General features: G+C 42.6%; 1 protein-coding gene and 2 pseudogenes across 1 annotated transcript in view; all 3 read right to left on the bottom strand.

The window, feature by feature from the left end:
• Positions 1 to 396: 396 nt before the first annotated feature.
• Positions 397 to 7,073, bottom strand: LOC121436226 (annotated as a pseudogene).
• Positions 7,074 to 7,986: 913 nt separating this feature from the next.
• LOC121436219 lies at positions 7,987 to 16,239 on the bottom strand (annotated as a pseudogene).
• A 3,184-nt stretch (positions 16,240 to 19,423) lies between these two features.
• The window catches only part of LOC121434591 (alpha-1-inhibitor 3-like), a 49,295-nt gene continuing 43,059 nt past the window's right edge, over positions 19,424 to 25,659 (bottom strand). The window contains exons 31-37 of the mRNA XM_041633517.1: positions 25,213 to 25,431; positions 24,924 to 25,051; positions 22,563 to 22,653; positions 21,876 to 21,944; positions 20,971 to 21,073; positions 19,881 to 19,922; positions 19,424 to 19,565 (exon numbers count right to left, since the gene is read on the bottom strand). Of these exons, the coding sequence (XP_041489451.1) occupies positions 19,549 to 19,565; positions 19,881 to 19,922; positions 20,971 to 21,073; positions 21,876 to 21,944; positions 22,563 to 22,653; positions 24,924 to 25,051; positions 25,213 to 25,431 (669 nt within the window). The 3' untranslated portion in view covers positions 19,424 to 19,548. The remainder of the gene's footprint in view (positions 19,566 to 19,880; positions 19,923 to 20,970; positions 21,074 to 21,875; positions 21,945 to 22,562; positions 22,654 to 24,923; positions 25,052 to 25,212; positions 25,432 to 25,659) is intronic.

Raw genomic sequence — 25,659 nt, 5'->3', positions numbered from 1 at the left:
ATATGTTGTTTAAGGGACTCTATTGCTTTCATAAGGTCAATTTTTTCTACTTCTTCTGTGTTAGGGTGTTTAAGTCCTTCTGTTGTAAGATCATTGGGTTCTGGTGTTTTCATGTTGTTTTTCAGATTATTGGGTGAATTCTTGCCTTGGCGCCTGCCCATCTCCTCCTATCGATGCTACCTAATGGGTCTTTTAAAACTGGATCAGGTTTCCCTGCTGGCCAGGGGCTCCTCTTACAAAATGCCCTCGCTCTGTTTCCTGGCTCCTGCCAGGGGCCAAGATCCCTCTCACCCCTCAGAAGGGTCTTCAGGAACAGGACCTCGCTCCTTCTTTGCCAGGGACCTCGCCAACCAAAGGCCTACCTCTTTGATTTAATTGTAGTGGGGCAATCTGCTCTCAGTGTTGCGCGCCGGTCCCTGCCGCCTGCGTCTGCCGCAACACCGGTCCCCGCCAGTTCCTGCAGCCTGCGGCATGCATCGTCTGCTGCTGCACCTGTCCCCCGCTGGTCCCCACCGGCTGTGGCCTGCTGTCTGCGCCGTCTGCCCGGCATTGCTGAGTTTTAAGGTAGAATATTGCCTAATTTTCCAAAAAGTTACCATACTAGGATCCAAAGTGGCTGTACCAGTTCGCACTTCCACCAGCAGTGGAGGAGTTTTTTCTTTACCCCACATTCTCTTAAAGCATAAATTGTCGGCAGTGTTTTTAATCTTGGTCATTTTTACAAGGATAAGATGGAATCTCAGAGTTGTTTTAGATTTACATTTCTCTAATGGCTAAGGATGATGAACATTTTTTAAATGTCTTTTAGTCATTTTAAGTTCATCTGTTGAGTCTTCAGTTTAGGTCTGCACCGTATACTTTTATTAGATTATGACTAATTTCCTGAGTTCTTGGTATGTTTTGGAGTGGATTAGTAAAGGTATTTTACCATTCTGTAGGCTGATATTATATCTTGTTGACTATGTCATTTGCTATACTGAAGCTTCTCAGTTCAGGAGATCTCATTTATTGTTTCTCTCAATGTCTGTGTCACTGGGGCTGTATTTGAGATGTACCAATGAATTCAAATGTACTTCTAACTTGTTCTTCTGCGAGGTTCAATGTGGTTGGTTTTATGTTGAGGTCATTGATTCATTGAAACTTGAGTTTTGTGCATAGAGATAAATATGGATCTGTTTTCATTCTTCTACATGTTGATGTCCAACTAGGCCAGCATCATTAGTTGAATATGCTTTCTTTTTCCATTTTTCTATCAGCTAGGCAGACTTGCAAAGTAAGAGAAGGCTAGCTTACAAGCTTTTAATTAGATATACAATGGTTAAAGCCTTAGTTATAATAACCTTATTGGGCGATCTTGGGCCACTAAGTAAAATTCTTAAAGTGCTTATCATCTGCCCACAGGATGGCATGGAGGCCATCTCCAAACCATTCGTGCAGCAGCAGAATGCTTAGCAGGTGGAGGGCACCCTGACCCTGGGGACCTCCCTTCCTGTGTGAACTTCCTTTTGGTGTTTTGGTTTCTGTTTTTTATTTTGTTTTGTTTTGCTGATAAAATTTCCCACTTGCTAAAAAAAAAAAAAAAAAAAAAAAAAAAAAAAAAAAACAAAACGAAGCAAACGAAAAAGATATTAAACTCTTAGTTTAAAACAGTAGCTTGTCTAATACAAAAGAGCAGATAAAACCTAGGCAATAGTTTAACAGAAAATTGACTGTGATCAATGTTTCTTATACTAAGCAATAGATTAATTGATAATTTTAAGATAGTGATTCCTAGACAATTGTGTTTGCTCAATTCAAAGACCAGAGTAATGGTCTTTGCCCAGATGATCAGTGCTGCAATTTGCACAACTATATTTTGTTAATGTTTTAGCTAAAGATCCCTTAAAGATGTTATGCAAAAATTTTACACATGGTTCTTCCAATGAAAGAACTGCGTATATAGTTACCGATGAAAAGGAATTGCGGAGCAAGTCATGGCTCCTTAAAAACAACTTAAAAGTGTAAAAGTTGCAGACAGATCTGCCATGGTGGCACCAAGGGGACCTTTGCTAAGGCAAGGTAAAAACACCCTTATTTATAAAAAGATTATAAAATTATAAAAAGATCTGACCCTATATTAAGTTGGGGTCGAGGATGTGTTTGTGTTTTTTTTTTTCAGAAAGAAAATAAAGCTGGATGAGATGACTGCATATACAGTAAGGGAGCAGCAGACCCGATGACATCCTAGCTGCAAACGCCCCCACAGAGGAGTTGGAGGGGAGTCCTTGGTCAAGTCCCCCCCCCCCATCCACCCACAGAGAGGAGTGCCTGATTGTACTGCAGGGTGCCACGCTGCTCTGAGGGACAGATGCTGAGCTGCTCAGAACACACAGACCCAGAGGCCCTGCTGGGTGCCACGCTGTTCTAGGGGGACAGATGCTGAGCTGCTTCCAGACACTCAGGACACACATACCCAGAGGCCCTGCTGGATGCCACACTGCTCTGGTGTGTGTGGGAGAACAGATGCTGAGCTGCTTTCTGACACTCAGGACACACACACCCAGAGGCCCTGCTGAATGACAACTACAATTTTCTGCAGTCAGAATCCTGTTTGCTTTGGTGCTGAGATGAAGATTGAACATTTGACTGTTTTAATCTTTGAGACACAGAACTCATTTTGATTAAAATATTGGACCTGAAACTAAGACCTAAGCTCTCCCCTTAGGGAAAGAAAGATTTAAAATAAGAAATGACTGAAACCCCTCTTCACTAAGAGGGGGGCAGCCTAGGGGTTTAACTGCTGCTCAGAGACTGGAACTGGTATTTGATAACAGCAATGTCACTGGACTCTCACCCATCAGAAAAGCTTTTCTTGTCATTTGATTAATGCAGATTTAAGAAAATCGTGACATGTTTGATTGTGGATTTATTGTTAATTCTCAACAGAAGAATTTCAAATGGCCAAAAGATACATAAGGACATGTTCAACTTTCTTAACTATCAGGGAAATGCAAATCAAAACAACTTTGAGATACCATTTTACACCTGTCAGAATGGCTAAAATCAAAAACACCAATGATAGCTTATGCTGGAGAGGATGTGGAGTAAGGGGAACACTCATCCATTGCTGGTGGGAATGCAAACTTGTACAACCACTTTGGAAATCAGTATGGTGATTTCTCAGAAAATTGGGAATCAACCTCCCTCAGGATCCAACAATACCACTCTTGGGCATATACCCAAAAGATGCTCAATCATACTACAAAAGTATTTGTTCAACCATGTTTATAGCAGAATTATTTGTAATAGCCAGAACCAGGAAGCAACCTAGATGTCCCCCAACCGAAGAATGGATAAAAAAAATGTGGCACATTTACACATTAGAGTACTACTCAGCAGTAAAAAACAATGACACCTTGAATTTTGCATGCAAATGGGTGGAATTAAAAAACATTATCCTGGGTGAGGTACCAGACCCAAAAAGATGAATGTGGTATGAACTCACTCATAAGTGGATAATAGCTACAAACAAAGCATATATACACACACATATACATATATAGATATAGTTTGTTTTCTTTTTGAAAAATAAAAAATGTGTTTAAATTAAAAAAAGAGCAAAAAATTTCCCTTAAATTTTATTTGAAAAGCTCTTGTGATGAAGCCCAGGCTAGTGTGGAGCTCATGATTGCACTGCCTCCCTCCTACATGATGGTTCTACAGGCATGCGCCATGACACCATTTCTACCCTATCTGATAGACTTCATCCGGCTGTGTCAGAGTTAGGACTGTGTGTGCCCCTGGATAGCTTTGTATATTTTTAGTGCTTGTAAGCATTGCTAAGTTGTTCTCTGTAAATCAAGCTCATACCAGCAACGAATGAGAATTCATTTTTTCGTCTACCTTCTTATACATCGTTCAAAAAATTGTATTCTTTTATTTTATTTTTTTAACACACACAGTTTATGTTGCAAAAAATTTCCCTCTGGAAGGGACTAAGGACTATTTCCCTCTCCCTTTGCTTTGAGAATGACAAAGTTTCCTTCCACCAAGTTTCCCCTGAAGCAATGAGGTTTTGGGGCTTACTTGTGGAGCCTGAGTGAAGGGTTACTGAGAGGAACACGTGAGCCTAGCAAGTGGCACAGGAAGGCTGCTCCCAGCATGACGATGGCTTCCACATGGCTGTGCAGATGAAGTTCCTTTGCTGGAGGAACCCACAGGTTTGAATTGGTTTCATCTTGACTAAAGGTCAGAGAGTTCAAACCTCTTCTTGCTCCTCAAGGACAACTAACAGAGTGTTTTACCAAAGGTGTGGCTGCTGGACATCTTGCTCCTCAAAGGCCAGACAAGGAGACGTTTGACCTAGGGCTTGGTTACCAGGTATAATCATGCTTGCTTGTTCCCTGTTTCCTTGGTAAGGAAGTCTTGTGCCCTCCCCTTTTGATCAGGGGATATAAGGACTGTGAGTAATGAACTCGGGGCTTTTTGCAGTGCTCACTGGAAGCCCCCCTGACTCAATCTTCTGTCTCCTGTCCATTTCTTTCCTTAGTCCTCACTCCCCTTTTCAGGAATGTGTGGACAATTTGGTCAGCTCTGACACATGGTTCCCATACATGGGGCCTGAAAATAGGGAGTGAACTCCTGAAGATGGTGGTTATTTGGCTGAGAGGATAGTTCTGTACAGTGTGTATGTGTGTGTGGTGTGTGATGTGTGTGTGTGGTTTGTGTGGGTGTGGTGTGTGATGTGTGTGTGTGTGTGGTTTGTGTGTGTGTGGTGTGTGATATGTGTGTGTTGTGTGCATGTGTGTACTGTGTATGTGTGTGTGGTATGTATTCTGTGGTGTGTAATGTGTGTGGTATGGTATTTGGTGTGTATGTGTGTGGTATATGTACAGGAATGCCGTGCCTGCAGAAGGCAGAAGATGGCAGCAGATCCTCTGAGCTGGGGTTACAGGGCATTGTGAGCTGCCTAAGGTGGATGCTTGGAACAGAACTTATGTTCTCTGCCAGAGCTGTCCCAGCTCTTAATGACTGAGTCATTTCTCCAGCCCTCCAGCAGTTTTTCTTAAAAAGAGATTTTTGTTAATTAAACTCGTTTGCAGGTTGTTCACACATGTTCACAGTGTGTACTGACCTGATCTTGCTTTTTCCTATGACCTCCTAATATATTTGTTTTGTTAGTTTTGCTCTGTGACCTGCAGAGGATAACCAGGGCTAGTGTGTGGCACTGGGAACTATCTGCTGGAGCCTGGTGGGCCCAGCAGTGGATACCCATGGAAATACAGTGACAACAGCCTTCCAGGTGCTACAGAGGCTTTAGCTCAGAGGTAAGGAGAAAGTCCTCATGTCCCCTCCCCTTCCTTGACTGATTTTTGATAGGGCTTGTCTTGTTTGGCAAATCAATACACTACCCATTAATAAAATAAAATACTATTTTTGCTGGAGTCATATATTACCTTAGTGCTAATTTTCACTCCAAAAATATCATTTAAATACCAAATCCAAACACTGGTTTCTAACAGGGTAAGTTATTTTATACAAATTAATGTCATTTGAAATTATACAATGTCTCTTTTTAAAGTGAGTTCCTCATGTAGGAGATTCTAGTTCACCGCGTTGGGCAACTGTGTACACCCGAGGGCAGCTGGCCTTTGTTCTGGTTGGTCCACAGTCACGTAGGGTCTCAATACCTGAAAGGCTAAGATTATATACTTAAGGAGACTCAAGACCAACATCAATTTCTTCTAAGCACATAAACAACAACAAACAAGCCTGTTAACTGCCCACGTGAACACAAGACTCCAGCCAGCCCCTCATCCCTTCCACCTCAGATGAATACTTGACTCAGACCCTCTCCATCTTTTGTTTGGATCAAAAGTCACAGCCTTCCCCCAGTTCATTAAAAAAAAAAATAATAAAATCTACCTAAAGTAGCTATATTCTTTTAAATAACAAATAAATATGATGTCAGCTTGAAGAATCCTAGGTCCCTGCAGCTGCACACCAATTTCCATTTTTCCACCAACGCTGCTGCGGCCGCCATTGGGGTCCTTATGCTTCCTCTGGTTGACGCTGTCAATTCTTCCATCTCGGCGTTCCGTCTATGGATCTCCCATTCCATGGCTTCTCGGTTTTTGTTAGCGTTGGAAGATATGGTGCTTGCCATGAGTCCTTCAAGGTAGCTGCTGAGGCTGACCCCTTTCATGGTGAGGATGGCTTCCTGGGTCAGGACAGTTTTCTCTGGGTGCTGGGGGTGCGACTTGTACATGAGCCTCTCGACGACTGAGACCGTATTTGTCAATGAGATGTCAGTGCTCCGTTGTCTTTTTTATTGGGTCAACTATAGAAGGCTCCTGCACGTAGGCTTCTGTTCTTGCTGCATCGATAGGAGACTTCACAAAGGAAGGCAGGCCCCACTCTGTGCTGAGGAACCTGTGTGCTGCACCAATAGGAGACTTCACAAAGGAAGGCAGGCCCCAATCTGTGCTGAGGAACCTGTGTGCTGCACCAATAGGAGACCTCACAAAGGAAGGCAGGCCCCACTCTGTGCTGAGGAACCTGTGTGCTGCACCGATAGGAGACTTCACAAAGGAAGGCAGGCCCCACTCTGTGCTGAGGAACCTGTGTGCTGCACAAATGAGAGACTTCACAAAGGAAGGCAGGCCCCACTCTGTGCTGAGGAACCTGTGTGCTGCACCAATAGGAGACCTCACAAAGGAAGGCAGGCCCCACTCTGTGCTGAGGAACCTGTGTGCTGCACCGATAGGAGACTTCACAAAGGAAGGCAGGCCCCACTCTGTGCTGAGGAACCTGTGTGCTGCACCGATAGGAGACCTCACAAAGGAAGGCAGGCCCCACTCTGTGCTGAGGAACCTGTGTGCTGCACCAATAGGAGACCTCACAAAGGAAGGCAGGCCCCACTCTGTGCTGAGGAACCTGTGGCTGTGCACTTTTCCAGAGGGTTCTACTTGTCTGTCCAACACGTCAATGCCAACTACACTTGGATTCGTGGGGTTTGGGTATTTCTGCATTGCAGCCATGCTAACCATTTCCTATGGGTGGTCAAAGACGTGCTTAAATGTCCAGATCTTCATGGTGCCAGCCGCCTGCTTGGTGTCTCGTGACGTTCAGGGACGAGGAGGCACAACAGCACAGTTTTAAATCAAATGTTCAATCTTTGCTAAAGAAGTTAAAAAAATGATTCACACATGGTTTTAATTTACATCACTGCTGTTAAGAATGGTAGCATCTTGCCGGGCGATGGTGGCGCACGTCTTTAATCCCAGCACTCGGGAGGCAGAGACAGGTGGATCTCTGTGAGTTCGAGGCCAGCCTGGTCTACAAGAGCTAGTTCCAGGACAGGAACCAAAAGCTATGAAGAAACCCTGTCTCGAAAATCCAAAAAAAAAAAAAAAAAAAGAATGGTAGCATCTTTTCACATAGTGAAGAACTATTTGTATTCCTTTTTCTGTGAACTAATAGTTCAGAGCCTGTATCTTTCTTTTAAAATACCTTGATTTATTTTGTATAAAAAGGATAAATTTACAACTAAGCTTTTATAAAAAGCTTAGCATAAGTATATCATTATATTTTTACGCATAAATAAGTATACCACTATACCAGAAAATTTAAAATTTAAATGGAGTCCACACAGCATCCATATCTCTATCTATCTATCTATCTATCTATCTATCTATCTATCTAATTCAGTAGACTCATATCAATTTATTTAAATAACCGAATACTGGCTTCTGGTATTCATACCTCACCTTTGAAAAAAGGCAAAGTTGGCTTAGGTTGGGCAATTCCTTGTGATTTTTGATGTTTTTCACGCCCCCATGGTAGGAATAGTATATAGAGAAAACCTTCCAACTCTAGAAAGGGCAATGAAGTCTCTCACATAAACAATGGTCGGTGCAGGAGTCTCCTGGGGAAGATGATTATTCTTAGTTTTTCTTCTGCTTGTTTTCTCTTATAAAAGGTCCCTTCAGCTTGTTCTCCATTTATTCAGCCACAGAATATTTTGCTCTCGTTTGACATCAGCTCAGAAGGGAGCAGATGTCTGCAGGACCGGATGCCAGTGACCCTGTTCGGGGTGATCAGGGGCATTCTAGATGCCTGGTTCTGCCCATGTCTCTGGTGTTCCAAGCTGATGTTCGTGGGGTGAAGAGTTCAGGGCGATTTGCAGGCCCAAGATGTAAACAATGATATGATGCAGGATTTCCACCTTGGTCACCTTGTTCTATGGGATGCTGGGCGCCAGTTCCTTGAGCTTTGAGTAGCAAACACTCATGTTTTAGAGCAAGCTCGCTGGATGGTCCACCAGGGTTTTGCCCCAGGAGATGCCCAAGATGTGGTCTGATAGGCTGTTTTCTTAATGGATCTCACCTGACTGAAGGCTTTCTACCTGCTCTTACAAGGAGAGTCCAGGAGGGAGTGGCTGCAGGTGGGCTCAGTGGGCTGCAGGGTACCAGGCTTTGTTCAGAATCCTGAGCCTTTATCTTAAAACAAACAAACAGACGAACGAGTGTATGAACGACACTTTCCTAATGGACTGAACCAGTTGGGGTGGTGTGAGCCTGTTCGCCCTGTTGAGGCTTCAGGGTTATTAAGCTCCTGCACCAATGATCACTCTGGGACACAGTAGGACCTGATTTCAAGAAATTGGCATGATCAAGGTGCACTTTTTAAATAGAATCTCATCACATAGCACAGGCTGGCCTTGACCTTATGGTGACCTTTCTGCCACTACACAGTGCTTCACACATGCACGGAAGTCGCTTGGGTGTGAAGTTAGCAGAAAACATCCTGTCTTGGTTTGTTCATCTCCTAAGTAACAATGAGATAGAATTTCCCTCCAGTGTAAGAAATTTCAATTTTTCACATACCAACCATCATCATGTATTTTATGAGTTTCTGGGTTTTTATAATCCAAACCATTTCTTTTTACATTTTAAGAGTTCATAAAACAAGTTTTCCACATTTTCACATGGTGTATTTTTATTTATTTCCTGCTTAAATATTTAAAGGCTTTGGAATTTATGTTGGTGCAAGGTATGACTTTTCCACCAAGCCTGTATACCTGCTGCTATAACACTGATGGACGGATCCACTGCTTCAGAACTAATTCAGAACCTTACCTACGTCGTATATCACCTTCCCTGCAAGCAGATAAGCTTATCACTTTCTATTTTTCACTGAGTAGTGTTTTTCCTCAGTTATCTGTTCAAATTATTGCATCATGATACAGTTTAGATGCAACAAACCTGTCCATTATGTTTCCTCATTAGAATTCCTCTTTGCTCATCTTTTTCTACTTGTGTATTGGAATCATATTGGTAGACTTGAGTTTTCATACTGACTTGCTATTCCCTTTGTTTAAATGATCAGCACCCATCGTGGTTTTCAGTAGTGTTTTGTCTAGATATTTCCTTAATGCACATAACTTTTGATCATATTTCCCTTCTGTTATCTTTTCTCATACCCACTTCCTTCTTTCTATGCCCCAAACAGTCCCCGTTTTCTTTCCTACCCCCTTTCCCCTAAATTCCATGTGTGCAAGAAAACATGTGATGATGTCCTTGCAAGGCTGGCTTGTTTTGCTTGTAGGAAGATAGAATTCAATGAACTTGCAGGCAAATTACATCATTTTGTTTTTATAATGGATGAATAAAGGTCCTTTGCGTGTATAACCACACTTGTAAAGATCCCTCCATCTGTTCGAGCCTTTGGGAGGGTGACTCGGTGCTTGGCTGCTAGGAATAGCACCGTGATAAACATGGCTGCAGTTATTCCTACACAGTAAGCTGACTTTGATTCTTTGGGTTAAAGAAGTGATGTGCTAACTAGCCTTATGCCACTGCGACACAAGCTAGAGTTATCCGAGAGGAGGAAACCTCAATTCGGAAGATGCCTTCATAAGATCTGCCTGTAAGCAGGCCTGTAGGACATTTTCTTAATTAGTGATTGATGGGGGGGGGGCAGACCATTGTGGGTGGTGCCACCCCTAGGCTGGTGGTGGTTCTGGGTTCTATAAGAAAGCAGGCTGAGCAAGTCAGGGGAAACAAACCAGTAAGCTGCTCTCCTCCATGGCCTTTGCTTCAGCTCCTACCTCCAGGATCCTGCCCTGCTTGAGTTCCTGCCCTGACTTCCTTCAGTGATGAACTATGCTGTGAAACTATAAGTCAAATAAACCCTTTCCTCCTCGACTTGCTTTTGCTCATGGTGTTTCATCACAGCAACAGAAACTCTCAGACAGGGGATGTGTCTGGATGGTACCACACTCTGTTTCCAGCACAGGTTTCCATACTGACCAGGTGAATAATCCTCACCCACGTTTCCCCCACATCCTCACCAACATCCATTGCTTAATTTTTTCACAGTAGCCATTCAGCCTGGGAGAGTTAACACCCTGGTTTACTTTTTGATTTCCATTTCTTTGATGGGTCAAGAGAGTGAATGTTTTTTTCATGTCTAAAAAGCGTTATGTGAATTTTCGTATTAATGGGACTAGTTGGTGAAGGTGGAGTTATCTTGTGTCCCGGCAGTCACTTCCCAAATTAACCACTCAGAAACTTATTAATTACAAATGCCCAGCCAATAGCTTAGGTTTCTTTAACTCTTACAACTCAAGTTAACCCATTTTTTTTTAAATTTTAAATTTGTTATTCATTTTACATACCAACCACAGTTCCCCTTCCCTCCCTCCTCCTTCTCTCCCCACCTCCCCCTCACCCAGTTAACCCGTTTTATTAATCACTGCTTTTAATTCCCCTTTATTTCCAGTTTGCTTTCTGTCTGGTTCGTGACTCCTCTGGCTCCACCCTTCTTCTTCTTCCCAGTGTCCTGAGTCTGGTTCTCCCACCCAACCTTTTCCTGTCCAGCTTCTTTGTTAAACCAATCACAGGGACATATATTCACACACTGTGAAGGAATATTCCACATTTCTCCTACCCGGTGTAAAATATGCTGTGATTGGTTTGTGGGTCAAAGTTAGATGCCCCAACATTATAAAAGAACCTAGGGTGACTGTCTAGGCCATCAAGATGTCCCTGTCAATAGGTAACAACTTTCTGGGGTCTCTGACGGTTAAAGACTAAAAAATTAAACTTAAAGTTTTTCTTTAGTTATGATAAAAAGGTAGATTAGATATGTAACTTTGGACTCACAAAGATAAAATAGAAAATAGAATATTTTTTCCGATTTTGCCAAATACAAATGACTGAATATTGTAACTGTAATTCTTTTTTTTTTTTTTTTTTTTGATTTTTTGAGACAGGGTTTCTCCGTAGCTTTTGGTTCCTGTCCTGGAACTAGCTCTTGTAGACCAGGCTGGCCTCGAACTCACAGAGATCCGCCTGCCTCTGCCTCCCGAGTGCTGGGATTAAAGGCGTGCGCCACCACCGCCCGGCGTAACTGTAATTCTTAATTGATAACTTGTTTGTTGTATATAATTTTACTGTGTTCACGTTAAAACCTTCCTTCATAATTTAGACACAAGCGGGAAATGCTCTGGAATATTTCTGTACACTGCTTAAATTAAGCTGTGATTGGTTTTAAAAAGCTGGCTGGCCAATAGCTGAGCAGGATAAGGAAAACCAGACTAAGGACACTGGGAAGAAAAAGGGTGGAGTCAGAGGAGTCGCCAGAGTGACATGGAGAGGAAACAGGAGGTGCAAGATGGAAGAGAGGTAGCGTCAAGTGGCAGATGGCACTGTGGTGTTTATTTTTGAGGCAATTGTGAACGCAATATTTGTACCTTGAGTTTTCATCCTACTACTTTTCTGACAATATTTATCAGATATGAGTCATCTGTTTGAACCTTAGTGTCTTTTAAGACCATTATCATCTGCAAAAAGGGTAATTTGACCCCTTTGCTCTCTATCTGCATTCCTTTTATTCTTCTGGGTAGAATTCAAGTACCTTTTCTTTCCTTTCCTTTCCTTTCCTTTTCTTTTCTTTTCTTTTCTTTTCTTTTCTTTTCAAGATAGGGTCTCACTATGTAGTCCAGGCTGGCTCAAAAATATAGAGGTCTACCTGCCTCTGTGCCCTGAGTGCTGGGATTAAAGACGTGCACCACCACACCCAGTGGAGTTCAAGTATTTTATTCAATAATAACGGCCAGAATGGACGTCTTTGTCTCATTCTTGATGTTAGAGAAAACGTTTTCAGTTTTTCTCAGTTTGTTGTGCACAATCTTTGCTCTGCTGAGGTGTGTTCTTTCCACTCTTCGTTTCTTCAGGTCTTTTTATGGTGTAGAAACAAATGATATTGTCAAACGCTTTCGACGTGTACTGACATGATCACGTGCTTCAGGACACTTACTAACCTGCTTTCAAGAGCAGGAGACAACCTACTCTTAGTGCACGATCTTTTAAAAGGGAAATCACATTTGTGACTATTTGAGGACTTCTGTATCCAGGCGCCTCAAATAAATCGGTTTTTAGTGCCACCTTTTGTGTGTGTCCTTATCTGGTTCTGATGCCAGGGTAAGACAGTTTGTAGAAGCATTTTATTTGAGCTTTCTCTCCCATTCTCAGGACTTAGGAAGCATTCCTCTTTTCTATTTTATGAAATAGTGTGAGAAATAATTGTTCGTCCTTTTTAGAATTCAGAAGTGGATCCAATTAGTCATTAGCTATTCTTGTTAGGAAATTATTGCTACTTCAGTTTCATAGCTCATTATATAGTGAAATGGCTAAGGCAATGCCATCTTGTCCGACTATTTCCTATTTTGTTTCTGCCTCCACACTCCTCAACCTTCTACACCCCGCCCCCATGGCCACACCCTCCTGGGCAATGCTTTCGAGACTGTCTGTGACCCTGACCACAGTCCAGACCTATTAACCAAAATAATTGATGTTTGAGCAGGCAGAAACATAAAACTAAAATAACCAAGAGGAAGTGTAAGTCAAAAATAATTGTCGTGTGGTGTCTGGAAAATACCACCAAGCGCTGCAAAAAGACAGAAGTTGCTCTGAGCCCCCTCAAACATTGATGTCATTGTGGTTTTTGTCTTTAAAAATGCTGTTCCCTAACTTTTGGCACCAAGAGACTTTGAGGCATAAGTCTGTTCTTGGTCACCCACTAATGAAATAATTCATATATTTTGATCAGTATAATTAGCATGGTTGCCAATAACTGTCTCCTGCGGACCATTTCATTAGAACTGTTTACATTGTTGGTGTCTTGATAAATCACACATATGACTGGAAATGTGCACACTTCATCAGTCATGCACACGCTCAGAAATTTATTATTTCCTCTAGCTTTTCTGATTTACTGGAGTTTAATCTTTTAACATAATCCCTAGCTATTATCCCCCACCCTCACAAACCTCTCCTCTGACTGGAGGGCTACAGTGATAGTTTATGTTTCCTGGAGTTAATGTCATGTTAAAGTCTCTGTCCAGTTGTTCTCTGGGGATCTAACTGTTGCTTTCTCTTCAGTGTGAATTTACCCTGATAAAGGCCCAAGAACCTTGTAGGGAAAAAACCATCGACTGTGTCCATGTTTGATGTTACCAGGGTGTTTCCTTAAGAAGGCCAACTTCCCTTCTCTGTAAGCTGGCTTTGATGGTTTCTATAATTCATCCAGAATTTTATACACTTGACCTGAAATTCTTCTGTTTATAGAAATCAAGTGAGGCGTCAGGAGGCTGGTTTATATTATTTGTAGACATGGCCATAATTAGCCCACTCAGTGGGCCTGTGGGAGTCACATCGTTCTGTCGCTTTGATTCTACTCTTGACTGTGATAACCACACTCTCATGACTCAGTGGTTCTGAGCCTTTAAGATTTGGAAGTCAACATGGTGCAATTGAGATATAGGGGCCTTTGGGAAATTATTAGACCGTGAACATGGACGTTTCACCCACACAGTGTCCTTTTAGGAAAAGCCCAGAGACATAGTTTGAAGACTGTGACTACATTTCAGCAGACCAGCTAGTCAATAAAAGTTGTGGAGTAGGGAGGAACATTTTCAGAAGCTCCAGGGCCTGACTCCTGTCCAGCAGTGCCATGGGCTGGACCACGTATGGAACTTAGCCCCTCTGTCCATGTGGGTCTGCCCTGAAAGGCGGGACTACAGCTTTAGCAGGTTAAAGAGAATCAAATATTAGGTTAGATACTGCATTGCTGTATTTTATCATTTTGTCTTTCCAAAGTTATTTCCCTTTCCTTGTCTCTCTTCCTTTTGGCCATTTTATTTTATCTATTCTTTAAGAATTTTATATATCTATACAATGTATAAAATAGTTACACAATATAAAGATATTTCTACAATGATATTTTGGTCATGTCACTCACATGTTCCTCTCCCAACTTCATCTTCCCCTTTCTCTCTTCTTCTTCCTCTCGATTTTCCGCTCTTATAATCCGCTGAGTCCAGTTAGAGCTGTCTGTCTGCCTGTGGGTCCTTGGATGTTCAAGGGTCATCCCTTGGAGTGTGTTGTCCAATTTCTTACTTTTTGCATGGTGTTAATAGAAGAGCAGTGCTTATATTTTTAACCATTGCTGCCACCATGTGGTCATCTTTCATTACTGTGCTGGGGGGTAAAAGGCTCCAACTTCTGACCTTAAAGCGAACAGGGAACACACACACACACACACACACACACACACACACACACACACGCGCGCAACTCCAAACAGTGATGCGAAGAATCTGAGACCTGCATCCAGCAGAGCTCATATGTGTTTCATAACAGCATTCGTTCTTTAAAAACCATTCATCTGCATGTAACCTAATTTGAATGGTTTCCTAGTCCTAATCTCATCTCAAAGTAAGATGCATAACGACTCTGGAAACGCATTGCTGGTCCCGTCTCTTTACCCAAGTGGATTCCAGAGAAAAAAAAATGCACAGGAAGCTGGGCCTAATCTCCAGAAAAGTCTCCATTGCTAAAATCTCTCAGGAGACTTCCATTTTGTTCTAGAACTTATTGTATTGGCCCAAATAATTTTGGCTGTCCCTGAAAATGAAATAACAAACGTTTAAGAAGTAGAAGTTCACGTGAGACAGATCTGTGCAACTGCCCCACCGCAGCTCTGTCCTCCATTTCTTGTCGTCCCATACCGTATCTGAGTGCACAACCACTGCTCTTTGCTGTTGGTTTTCATTTTGTTTTTTTCAGACAAGGTTTCTCTGTGTATCCCTGGCTGTCCTGGAACTCACTCTGCAGACCAGGCTGGCCTCAAACACAGAGATTTCCCCCTGCATCTGCCTCCCGAGAGCTAGAACTAAAAGCCTGGGCCACTAGGCCCACATCACAACCACTGTTTTTAAATGATCCCCCCAAAATCATTATTAATAATTATTAAATTAAATAATTACTAAATTAATCTCACCTCATATCTCCAGTCTCCTAGTGGCATAAAATAAGCACAGGCATCATGTTTTGTTAAGACAGCCTTTTGTTTACTGCAGCAAGTATTTGCCACAATCAACCTAGACAGGCTTGATTCATTTAGACTGATCAGTCGTCCCTGCTCTTTTAGGTTTCGTGGTGAGGTGGCACAGAGCTCACAGTGCAAAGCTCAGTAGAGAACTTATCTCATAGGCTTAGAAAAAAAGTAAGCCAGTGAGTACACTCCAGGTCCCACTAGCCCTGAGAGGACACCATCCAGCTCTTAACATTTCCCTCTCCTCCCTAAAGGAACTAAGGCCTTGACAGCTGGGCCCACATGTTAGAGGCTTGGCCCTCAGCCTGCGCTACAATTGGGGGTGGGGGTGGGACCTTAAAAGGGGCTGACCAATGGGAGCAAGACAGGTCACTGAGGGGATTATGGGACTCTGTCCATTTCTTTCTCTCTTTGGAAGGCTGATCCTGAAGTGAGTGACTTTCCCCTGTGACATGCTGCCTTGCCACAGGCTCAGAAAAACAGACTAACTAACCATTAGGGTTTGAATCTCAAATGTCCCCACAGGCTCATGTGTTTAAACACCTGATTATCAGTTGGTGGTTCCCAGGTTGAGAGGATACAGTTCATTGTGGTCACCTGTTCGTCAGTGGGTGGTTTCCAGGTCGAGGGGATACAGCCCATCGTGGTCACCTGGCCATCAGCTGGTGGTTCCCAGGTTGAGAGGATACAGTTCATTGTGATCACCTGGCCATCAACTGGTGGTTCCCAGGGTGAGGGGATACAGCCCATTGTGGTCACCTGGCTGTCAAATGGTGGTTCCCAGGGTGAGGGGATACAGCCCATCATGGTCACCTGGCCATCAACTGGTGGTTCCCAGGTCGAGGGGATACAGCCCATTGTGGTCACCTGAATGTCAACTGGTGGTTCCCAGGGTGAGGGGATACAGCCCTTTGTGGTGGGGAAAGAATAATGGCTAGGAATGTTTAGGTCCAAGGATATAAGAACTTATGAAACAAATTCCTCATACTCCATAGATCGAGAAGCAGACAGAACTTGGCTGGGCTAGAATTCTCAAACTTCACCCTACTGCCATCCAGGACCCATATCCAAAAGATCTCACAACCTCTCAAAACAGCACCAGCTTGGGACCAAACATTTCTCAGACACCCAAGCCTGTGGGGACATTCTGCATTGAAACCACAACACCTTCTATGACATAACAGGTATATCATTACCTTTTCAACAGGATTTTCAATCTGTCAGTCAGGTTAGCTATTTTAATGGCACTAAAGGACACTCTTTTTACCTTTGCAAAAAGCGTTTCTACCCAGATGTATTATGTATTTTTGCCCCTTTTGCTGGAAACTGAATAAACTGTTCTGGAATAATCCTTCTGTACACTGTGTGAATATAAGTTGCTGTGATTGGTTTAATAAACAAGCTGACTGGCCAATAGCTGAATAGGACGAAGTTAGGTGGGAAAGCCAAACAGAGAATGATGGGAGGAGGAAGGGCGGAGTGAGTGAGGGAGACAGAGAATGAACTAGACACACCAAATGGAACAGAGGCAAAAGCCATATGCCTCAGGGTAGCACACGGATGAATAGAAATGGGTTAAGTTGTAAGAGCTAGTTAGTGGCAACCCTGAGCTTTTGGTTAACTTTTATGATTAATATTGACTCTCTGAGTTGGTTATTTGGTAAACAGCTGCTGGTTATTTGGGAGCAGGCAGTCAGTACAGAAAAACTCTGCCTAGAGTTGACACACTTAAGAATGCAGGTCAAAATGCACATATGACCTCAGAGTCTGTGTCAACATGCACAGGGCCTGCGCGGGTCTGAACCAGACACAGTGGGGTTCCTAGAGATGAAAGAAGAAGTAGGACATGCCTCCATCCCTAACCCAGGAGCAATCTCTGATTGATAAGTACTTGATGTAGTGGTATATTATTTGCATTTTGATAGATAAATCTTGCCTGAAGAGCAGAGGCAAAACTAAAGCAATTAGAGCTCAGGCAATGGTGACACACACTTTTAATCCCAGGATTCGGGACACAGTCAGATGGACCTCCGTGAGTTCAAGGCCACCCTGGGCTATACAAGATCAATGCCGAAACAAATCCAGGTGGTGGTGGCTCATACTTGTAATCCCAGTCCTAGAGAGTCACACCCCTTTAATCCCAGCACAGGAGGGAATCTAAAATTGAAGGAGAGAGAGGCTGAGTCATCTTAGTTTTGTGGTCACCCAGCTTTGGTAGAGAGAGGTAAGACTTCTCTATTGGCTTTGCTTTTCGGGTTTAAGGTTGAGATTTATTTATCAAAATATAAATAATATACCACTACAACTTGGAAATGAAAATTTAGTTTCCTCCCAGAGATATTCATTGGGAGAGTTGGCTGCATGTCCAGCAGTAGACAGTCAAAAAAAAAGTAAACTGAACAGCATCTTTAAAAGTTCCTTATCTCACAGTGTCATGTCAGGGCTCTTCCCTTTTTCTTTTAAATTTTATCTTATTTTTAGTTTTTGGTTTTTCAAGACAGGATCTCTCTGTGTGTAGCTCTGGTTGTTTAGAACTCACTCTGTAGACCAGGCTGGCCTCGAACTCACAGAGATCCACCTTTTTCTGCCTCCCAAGTGCTGGAATTAAAGGTATGCACCACCACTGCCAACTCCTTATTTTATTGTATTTATATACTCTTTTTCTCTTTTTACCTTACATGTCCTTTGAGTATATATTATGGTTTCCTCTTTACTGTTTTAATGGGATTCCCATGTGTGTGAGCAAGGGGGTCTCTGTGTTTATATCTGTTTCTTGTGCTTCTCCTTGGCTCACTTCCTTCTGTATGTTTTGTCTTATTCTGATGTGTTGGTTTTTGTTCTATCATCATATAATATCATATTATATATTAAAATTATCCCTTAGAAACCTATTTCTTTTCCTTTCTTTCTCCCCCCCCCTTTTTTGGGGGGGCTTGAGACAGGGTTTCTCTGTGTAGTCCTGGTAGTGCTGGAATTAGCTCTGTAGACCAGGCTGGTCTCAAACTCAAGACATCTGCCTGTCTCTGCCTCCCCAGTGCTGGGATTAAAGGGGTATGCCATCACTGCCTGGCTGCTGTTTGTTTCCTAATCAGAGGCAAACATGAGATGGGTTGGGATGGGAGAGGAGGGGGTGACTGGGAGGAATAGAGAGAAGGCAAAGTCTAATCAATACATATTATATGAGTCAAAAAATTCTATTTTAATAAAAGGGAAAAAATTTAAAAACTGCTGATCAAGTATTCTGTCATTGAGTTGTAATCCCTGCCTTTTGATTTTTTGAGATAGAGCTGGGTTATGAAGGCCAGGCACACCGGAACTTTCTCAGTAGCCTAGAAGGCTCTTGGATTGGCTTTCCTCCTGCCTCATCCTCCAACAGTGCTCTGAATGCAGCTTGAACCACCACTTCTTGCTTGCTGCACAGCCCTATTTCACTAATACACCCAGCGGGACTTTTCTTACAGAGGAAAGGTTGTCATGAACCTCTCTTCATGCTCTGGGGGTCTGTATTATTGAGCAGTGTGGTAAAGCCTTCCCAATTTTCGCAATATGTAGGTGGAGTTTTTCTGTGTCACGGCAGTCAACCCCAAATAACCACAAGAGACTTAATATCAATTATAAATGCTCAGCCAATAGCTCAGGCTTATTGCTAGCTACTCTTACATTTTAAATTAATCCATATTTCTAATCTACCCTTTGCCACATGGTTTGTATTTTCTTTCAACGTGAAACAATTGTCTTGCTTTTCTCTGCATCTTTCATGGCTCCTGAGACTCCACTCTTCTTCTTGTCTGTGTCCTCCGTGTCTTGCTGTCCCACCTCCTGCCTAGCTGTTGGCCAGTCAGCTCTTTTATTAAACCAGTCAGAAGGTGCCTTGGCAAAGACACATCTTCACAGTGTCCAAAAAGATTATTCCATATCAACAATACATGTTCTTCTGTTTGAATGTTACTTTTGTACTTTGCAAATGTGGGGTCTGATGCAAGGTACTAAATGAGCATGGAGTAAATTTGGATTGAGTGAGGAAAGAATCAAAGATAGAGACTCTCTGTAAGTGTGCATTTATTTATCACGCTTGTTCAGTTTTTATATTACAAAGACAAACAAAAATCACCATCTTAAAGATTCCTGGGTTTGGGGACTTCAACGTCTTGCCCACAGATATGAATTTCAATAATTTTGTTTCTCTGTGTATGTGGAGAGAAGAAACAACACATTGATGAATATAATTCTAACTGGGTACTGACAGTAGGGTTTTCTGCAGGAAAACAAACTGGTCATGGTGGAGAACGGGGTCCATGGAATTTTCTTCCATAAGCTACGGTACACTTTAGCAAGGAAGCTAGAGTAGTCTTCCCAGGGCAGTGTGCCCATCCCAAGGTTCACGTTTCTGTGTTTTCATACCGTGGGAGAGGCCTGAGCTAATCTAACAAAAATTCTGGGTAGTTTTGGAGGGGAAGAGGTCAGAGGAAGGCTTGCCGCAAGGAGTGCTAGGTGCTTACCTGAGCTGCAGGGGGCGCTGTATTCAGCGAAAGCCATTTCATCTGAAAGACAGGGAGAAAAATTGAGAAGGGGAGTTTTGATGCGAGAGGGTTTTGTGGAGCGCAGTTGACGTTTTAGGACTGGCCAATTTTCTCATTCAGGGCCTGGATGACTACTGAAAAGTCTTCTCTCTGGGGACATCAGACAAACTAAGCAGAGGAATTTCTCCCCTTGAAGCCACTGGTTGACACCTTTTTCCTGGGTCTGGAAAAGGCACTTGTTGCCATGCCTGATGATCACAGTGAGTTCCGTCCTTAGGATCCACATGGCAGAAGGCGAGAGCCCCTTCCCCCAAATTGCCCTCTGACCTCCAGAGGCACCGTGACACGCCTCCCTCTCATGAAATAAATAAAGAAATGTGCAAACACCCCCAGAGTAAATTACCCTGCGGAGGAAATCGAAGTGTGCTTATCCTACAGTGTTTGACCAGAGGACTGGGAGTGACGTGTAGACCTGTAGCCTCTCACATGACTTCCTATATTTCTGATATTTTTTCCTTCATTGTTTCTTGATCTCTTCTAATCTGAAACATCTGTCATAGAAAACCCCCATTTAATTCCCCAGCTCTGGCTTTGCGCTCTCTCTCTTTGGTCATCAGTGACCACTCAGGCTATAATTCTCTCTCATCCTTTTATTCCTACTATAATTATTTGTATGATTCTTCATTGCTGCATTGCTATATTCAGAAGAAGATTTGTCTATCTTTTAACCTATAGACACTTCTTGGCAAAACGTTTGGTCCCTTGGGTTACATGGACCTGTTTGGTCCTGCATGATTGTTTGGTGGTCAAATAAGTTGAAATCTTATAAATATTTGTCATACTCATATTCTTTTATTAAGAGCTGACTTGGCCAGTCTGGCCTATATAATGTGTCACTGTCTCAAAAGTAATTATTTTAAAAACTGGGTGTGATGGTGTATGTCTGTAATCAGCATTTGGGAGGCGGAGTCAGGAGGTTTGAGAGTTTGAGGCCAGCGTGGGTTAGATAGTGAGAAGCTGTCATAAAGAACTCAAGTTGCCTTAGGGTCCTTCCTGATCTCTTGCTCACCTGTCTCATAGTAGTCGTAGACTTTGACAATGGCAGGCTGCAGGTTCATTACTGGGATGTCTTGTTGAATGACGAAGGAGAAGGTCAGTGTCTGATTGGTCACCTGGCCAAGAGAGAGAAATAAGTCCAGAATCTCTGAGGTGGCCGCTGTTCTCCTTCAGGTTTTGGATTCTGAGAAGCAGCTTATGCGTTGGGTAGCATTTAACTCACAGTCACTGCTCACATGTGTGGATGCTGATGTGGGTTTTAGAGTAGGGTCCTGAGGAACTGAAGCAGAGGCTCCTGGGAGTATGTCAGGCTTTCCTAGTCTATTAAACTATTTCAAAAATCCATATTCCTCCTTAATGTGCGATATAGGACACTCGGGACCCTATGATAAGTCCCAGGATGTCCAGCAATGAGAAAAGAGAATTTAAAAATTACTCTTAAATTATTATTAGTGGTCTTTTTATTGTTATTATTATCATTATTAGTGTGTCTCTGTGTGCATGTATATATCAGTGGTGGCCAAAACAGGGCATCAGATCCACTGGAACTGGGGTTACAGGCAGTTGTGAGTTGGTGTGGACTCTGGGAACTGAACTCTGGTCCTCTGCAAGAACAGTAAGTGCTCTTAACTGCTGAGCCACATCTCCAGGCCAGGGAAAGAGAATTTAAAATATCACCTAGTATGAACAGAGGGAAGGTGTCTCTCCAAAAGGCTTCCCCTAGAATTGTTTTTCTCCTGCCTTATGTCTCCCACAAAGACATGTCTGGGGAGGCAGGAAGGACCCTCACCTGATCCACATAGATCAAGGGCTGTGCACTTATACATGTCTGGGGAGGCAGGAGGAACCCTCACCTGATCCACATAGATCAAGGGCTGGGCACCTATACATGTCTGGGGAGGCAGGAGGGACCCTCACCTGATCCACATAGATCAAGGCATTGCTGGTGCTCACTTCTGTTCTGCTCACGTGCTCTGATCTTTCAAGCTGAAAATGAGATAAAATATCTGTGTCACGGAAAAAGCAAAAGCCTTAGGGGGAGAAAAGGCAAATGCACTGTGGGATTGAAGGTGATAGAAAGGTAATGTTACCAACTCATTTAAATGAATTAGAGGATGAAGATATATTCAGGAAATTGTGAAGGCTGCTCTACCAGAGACCTGACTTAGTGATGGGTATTTTTGACTTTTGTTTGAAGGTGAGGTAGTCCTGCATTTGATAGTACTAACTAATCTCATCTCTGTGCAAATATCTTTCTCTGTACTCTGCTGTTCATCTTAGTTTGTTGTTAATTTTTATAGTTCTTAAAGCACCACATCTATAATTTTGGTATTTAATAATATTTCCCCTGAATCATTATTGACCAGGTTGATTACACTTTAAAAAATTATTATTAGCTAGACTGTGGACTCAGTGAACTCAGGCACTTTCTTATATTTCTCCTGCTGGCCTCTACCACAGTCGTCACCTATACTTACAATCCTAAAAATCCAATTTTGTTAGGTTAGTACTAATGCTGCTTTGATGCAAATTGGCATTATTGCAATCATGTTGGCATGCTCCTGGTCTGAGGAGACAGAAAATCCAAACATCTGGTTTACCTACCTTTTTCACTGTTGCTTTCAATGGAATGAAACCAGATACCATCTTCACATCAACAATCACCATGTTGGAGGCTGGGCGGCTCCCTGTGTAACTGCAGACCAGGGAAGTGGATGAAGAAGTGACTTTATTTTTTTTTAAATATTTATTTATTATGTATACAATAGTCTATCTGTATGTATGTCTGCAGGCCAGAAGAGGGCACCAGACCTCATTACAGATGGTTGTGAGCCACCATGTGGTTGCTGGGAATTGAACTCAGAGCCTTTGGAAGAGCAGGCAATGCTCTTAACCACTGAGCCATCTCTCCAGCCCAAGAAGTGACTTTAATACTTTGAATCTTTTCTCCATTGAGGTCCAGCACTAATTCCTGATAGGCCCTGTGTGATTTTTTTTCTATACCTCAAAGTACGTGAGCTTCACTGTCAATATAAATAGTTCTGAAAATAGAATGTATAACAATGACATCTGGAGAGTTCATTAAAAATAGATGAATCCATGGGGCTTGCTGGCCAGTCAGCATAGTCTGCTTAACAAGTCTCAGGTCAGTAAAAGACCTTATCTCAAAAAGCTGGTATGTATGGAATCTGAGGACTGATGATTGATGTTGTCCTCTCTGTCTCTATCTCTCTCTTGTAGGATTCCCCTTCATATGCTGTAAATACTATTGGTTAATAAAGTAACTGACTAAACTGAATGCTGGGAGAAAGGAGGCAGAGTCAGAGAGAAGCCTTGTAGCCCCCTCTGGAGACAGACGCTGGATGGAACTTTACCCAGTAAGCCACAGCCATGTGGTGATACACAGATTAATATAAATGGGTTAAATTAATATGTAAGAGTTAGCCAATAAGAATCTGGAGCTAACAGGCCAAGCAGTGATTTAAATAATATAGTTTCTGTGTGATTATTTTGGGGCTGAGCAGCTGGAAATGACCAAGCGTCCAACATATTCATTTTCTCTCTCTCTCTCTCTCTCTCTCTCTCTCTCTCTCTCTCTCTCTCTCTCTCTGTTTCACACACACACACAGACACACACCACTGTTGTGGAATATTTGTTTAATGATTTTTTTTTTTTTGGTTTTTCGAGACAGGGTTTCTCTGTGGATTTGGAGCCTGTCCTGGAACTAGCTCTGTAGACCAGGCTGGTCTCGAACTCACAGAGATCCGCCTGCCTCTGCCTCCCGAGTGCTGGGATTAAAGGCGTGAGCCACCACCGCCCGGCTGTGTTGCATTCTTTTATGTTGCATTTGTTTAACAACTCTGTAAAGATGTGTTATTTTGCCTGCCTAAAACACTTGATTGATCTAATAAAGAGCTGAATGGCCAAGAGTTAGGCAGGAGAGAGGGATAGGCAGGGCTCCCAGGCAGAGAGAATAAATAGGAGAAGAAATCTAGGCTTCACAAGAAGAGCAAGGATGGAGAAAAGGTGAAGAGGAGGATGCCAGGGGCCAGCTATCTGCTACACACCCAGCCATGGAGTAAGAAGATATAAAGAATAAAGAAAAGTAAAAAGTAAAAAGAAAAGTAAAAAGTAAAAAGTCCAGGGGCAAAAGGTAGTTGAAGAGAAACAGGATAATGTAAGTTAGAAAAGCTGGCTAGAAACAAGGCTAAGGCTGGGCATTCATAAAATAAGTCTCAACGTATTTATTTGGGAGCTGAGTGGCAGGCTCCAAAGAGTGATAAGACCAACGACACTTGCCACACTGTGGAGAACAAGATGATGGGACACACGGTGGATGTCTTCTTTCCATTCAAGAGACCTTCAGTTTTTGCAGTTAGCCCCCACTGCTGGTTGTATTTTATATGAAGCTTTTGACAAGTGTCCAGAAGAATAGAATATCTTTTTCCCCTCTAGAAAAATGGAATCTTAAAAGACCAGGAAGGCTTGGCTTTGCTGGTGAAGAATAGTCCACTTTACCTATCTATTTTACTATGATAGCAGGTGAGAAAGGAACCCCTAAAGTAGACTGATTAGAGATTATGATTCTATAATCTTCCATTGTTCACTTTGCTGAAGTCAAGAATTTTTTTTATAGACAAAGCAAAATCTTTTTCTTTTCTTTTTGTTTTTAGATTTATTTCTTATGTATACAGTGTTCTGCCTGCGGGCCAGAAGAGGTCACCAGATTGAATTATAGTTGGTTGTGAGCTACCATGTGGTTGCTGGGAATTGAACTCAGAACCTCTGGAAGAGCAGTCAGTGTTCTTAACCTCTGAACGATTTCTCCAGCCCCAACAAAACAAAATCTTAATAAAGAAACTTGCTTTAGATATTTCTTGAACCCATTCTAGGAAGACAACACAGTAATAGGAGAGAGAGAGAGAGAGAGAGAGAGAGAGAGAGAGAGAGAGAGAGACTCATACCTGATTTCTAGTGAGATCTGGAAGCTGTTGTGGCCTTTGGGGTTATCACAGGTCAGAGGTACTGTCTGTACCCGCAGAGCGAATGCAGACTCCTGTTTCTCCAAGTGCACGTTGTATTTCAGCGTTGTCTGATAAGTAGTGGATAGAAATACTTTACCTCCATTGCACTGGGTCCTTGGACTGATTTCTCCCAGTTTGAGCATAATGTGTGCAGGTAAACAAAGGGAGACTTTCCGTTTGGGGGAAGCAGGCTCACAGCTACATACCCACAACTTCCCCAGAATTTTACCTGAGTGTGCACACATCCTTCCCCTGATACGTTGATGTCATAGTTCCCAGGGATGTCTGGTAGTGAGACTTGCTGCAGTAACAGGCGGTTACTGTTCTTTACTTGGAACTTTCTGGAAAATGTCCCTGAAGACTGGATGGTCACCAAAGGAGTTTTCTGACTTCTGGTAAAAGTCGCTGCTCCGTACATGGACAAAGCATGGAGAGCCACCACGGTGTCCTGTGAGGGATGAGTGAAAAAGTTCAGGGTAGCATCAGTGTGGAAGGGTTAGGGTTCTTCCTGAATCTGTGACAAAAGGTTTTGTCTCCAGTTATTCGATCTCTAGACTTTAGGAAATATTTGAGAATCAAAGACATTCACATAATTTCCCTCCTTAAACAGAGTGCCCTGGCAAATGCAGATTCCTGTCTAGCCAGTACAAAATATAAATACAAATTAGATTTTTCT

The sequence above is a fragment of the Microtus oregoni genome, unplaced genomic scaffold, assembly GCF_018167655.1.
Source record: "Microtus oregoni isolate MIOR12 unplaced genomic scaffold, Mior012 000002F_ref0000024, whole genome shotgun sequence".
NCBI lineage: Eukaryota > Metazoa > Chordata > Mammalia > Rodentia > Cricetidae > Microtus > Microtus oregoni.
Note: the sequence above shows the minus strand (reverse complement) of the source record. Positions and strands in the feature narration are given on the sequence as shown.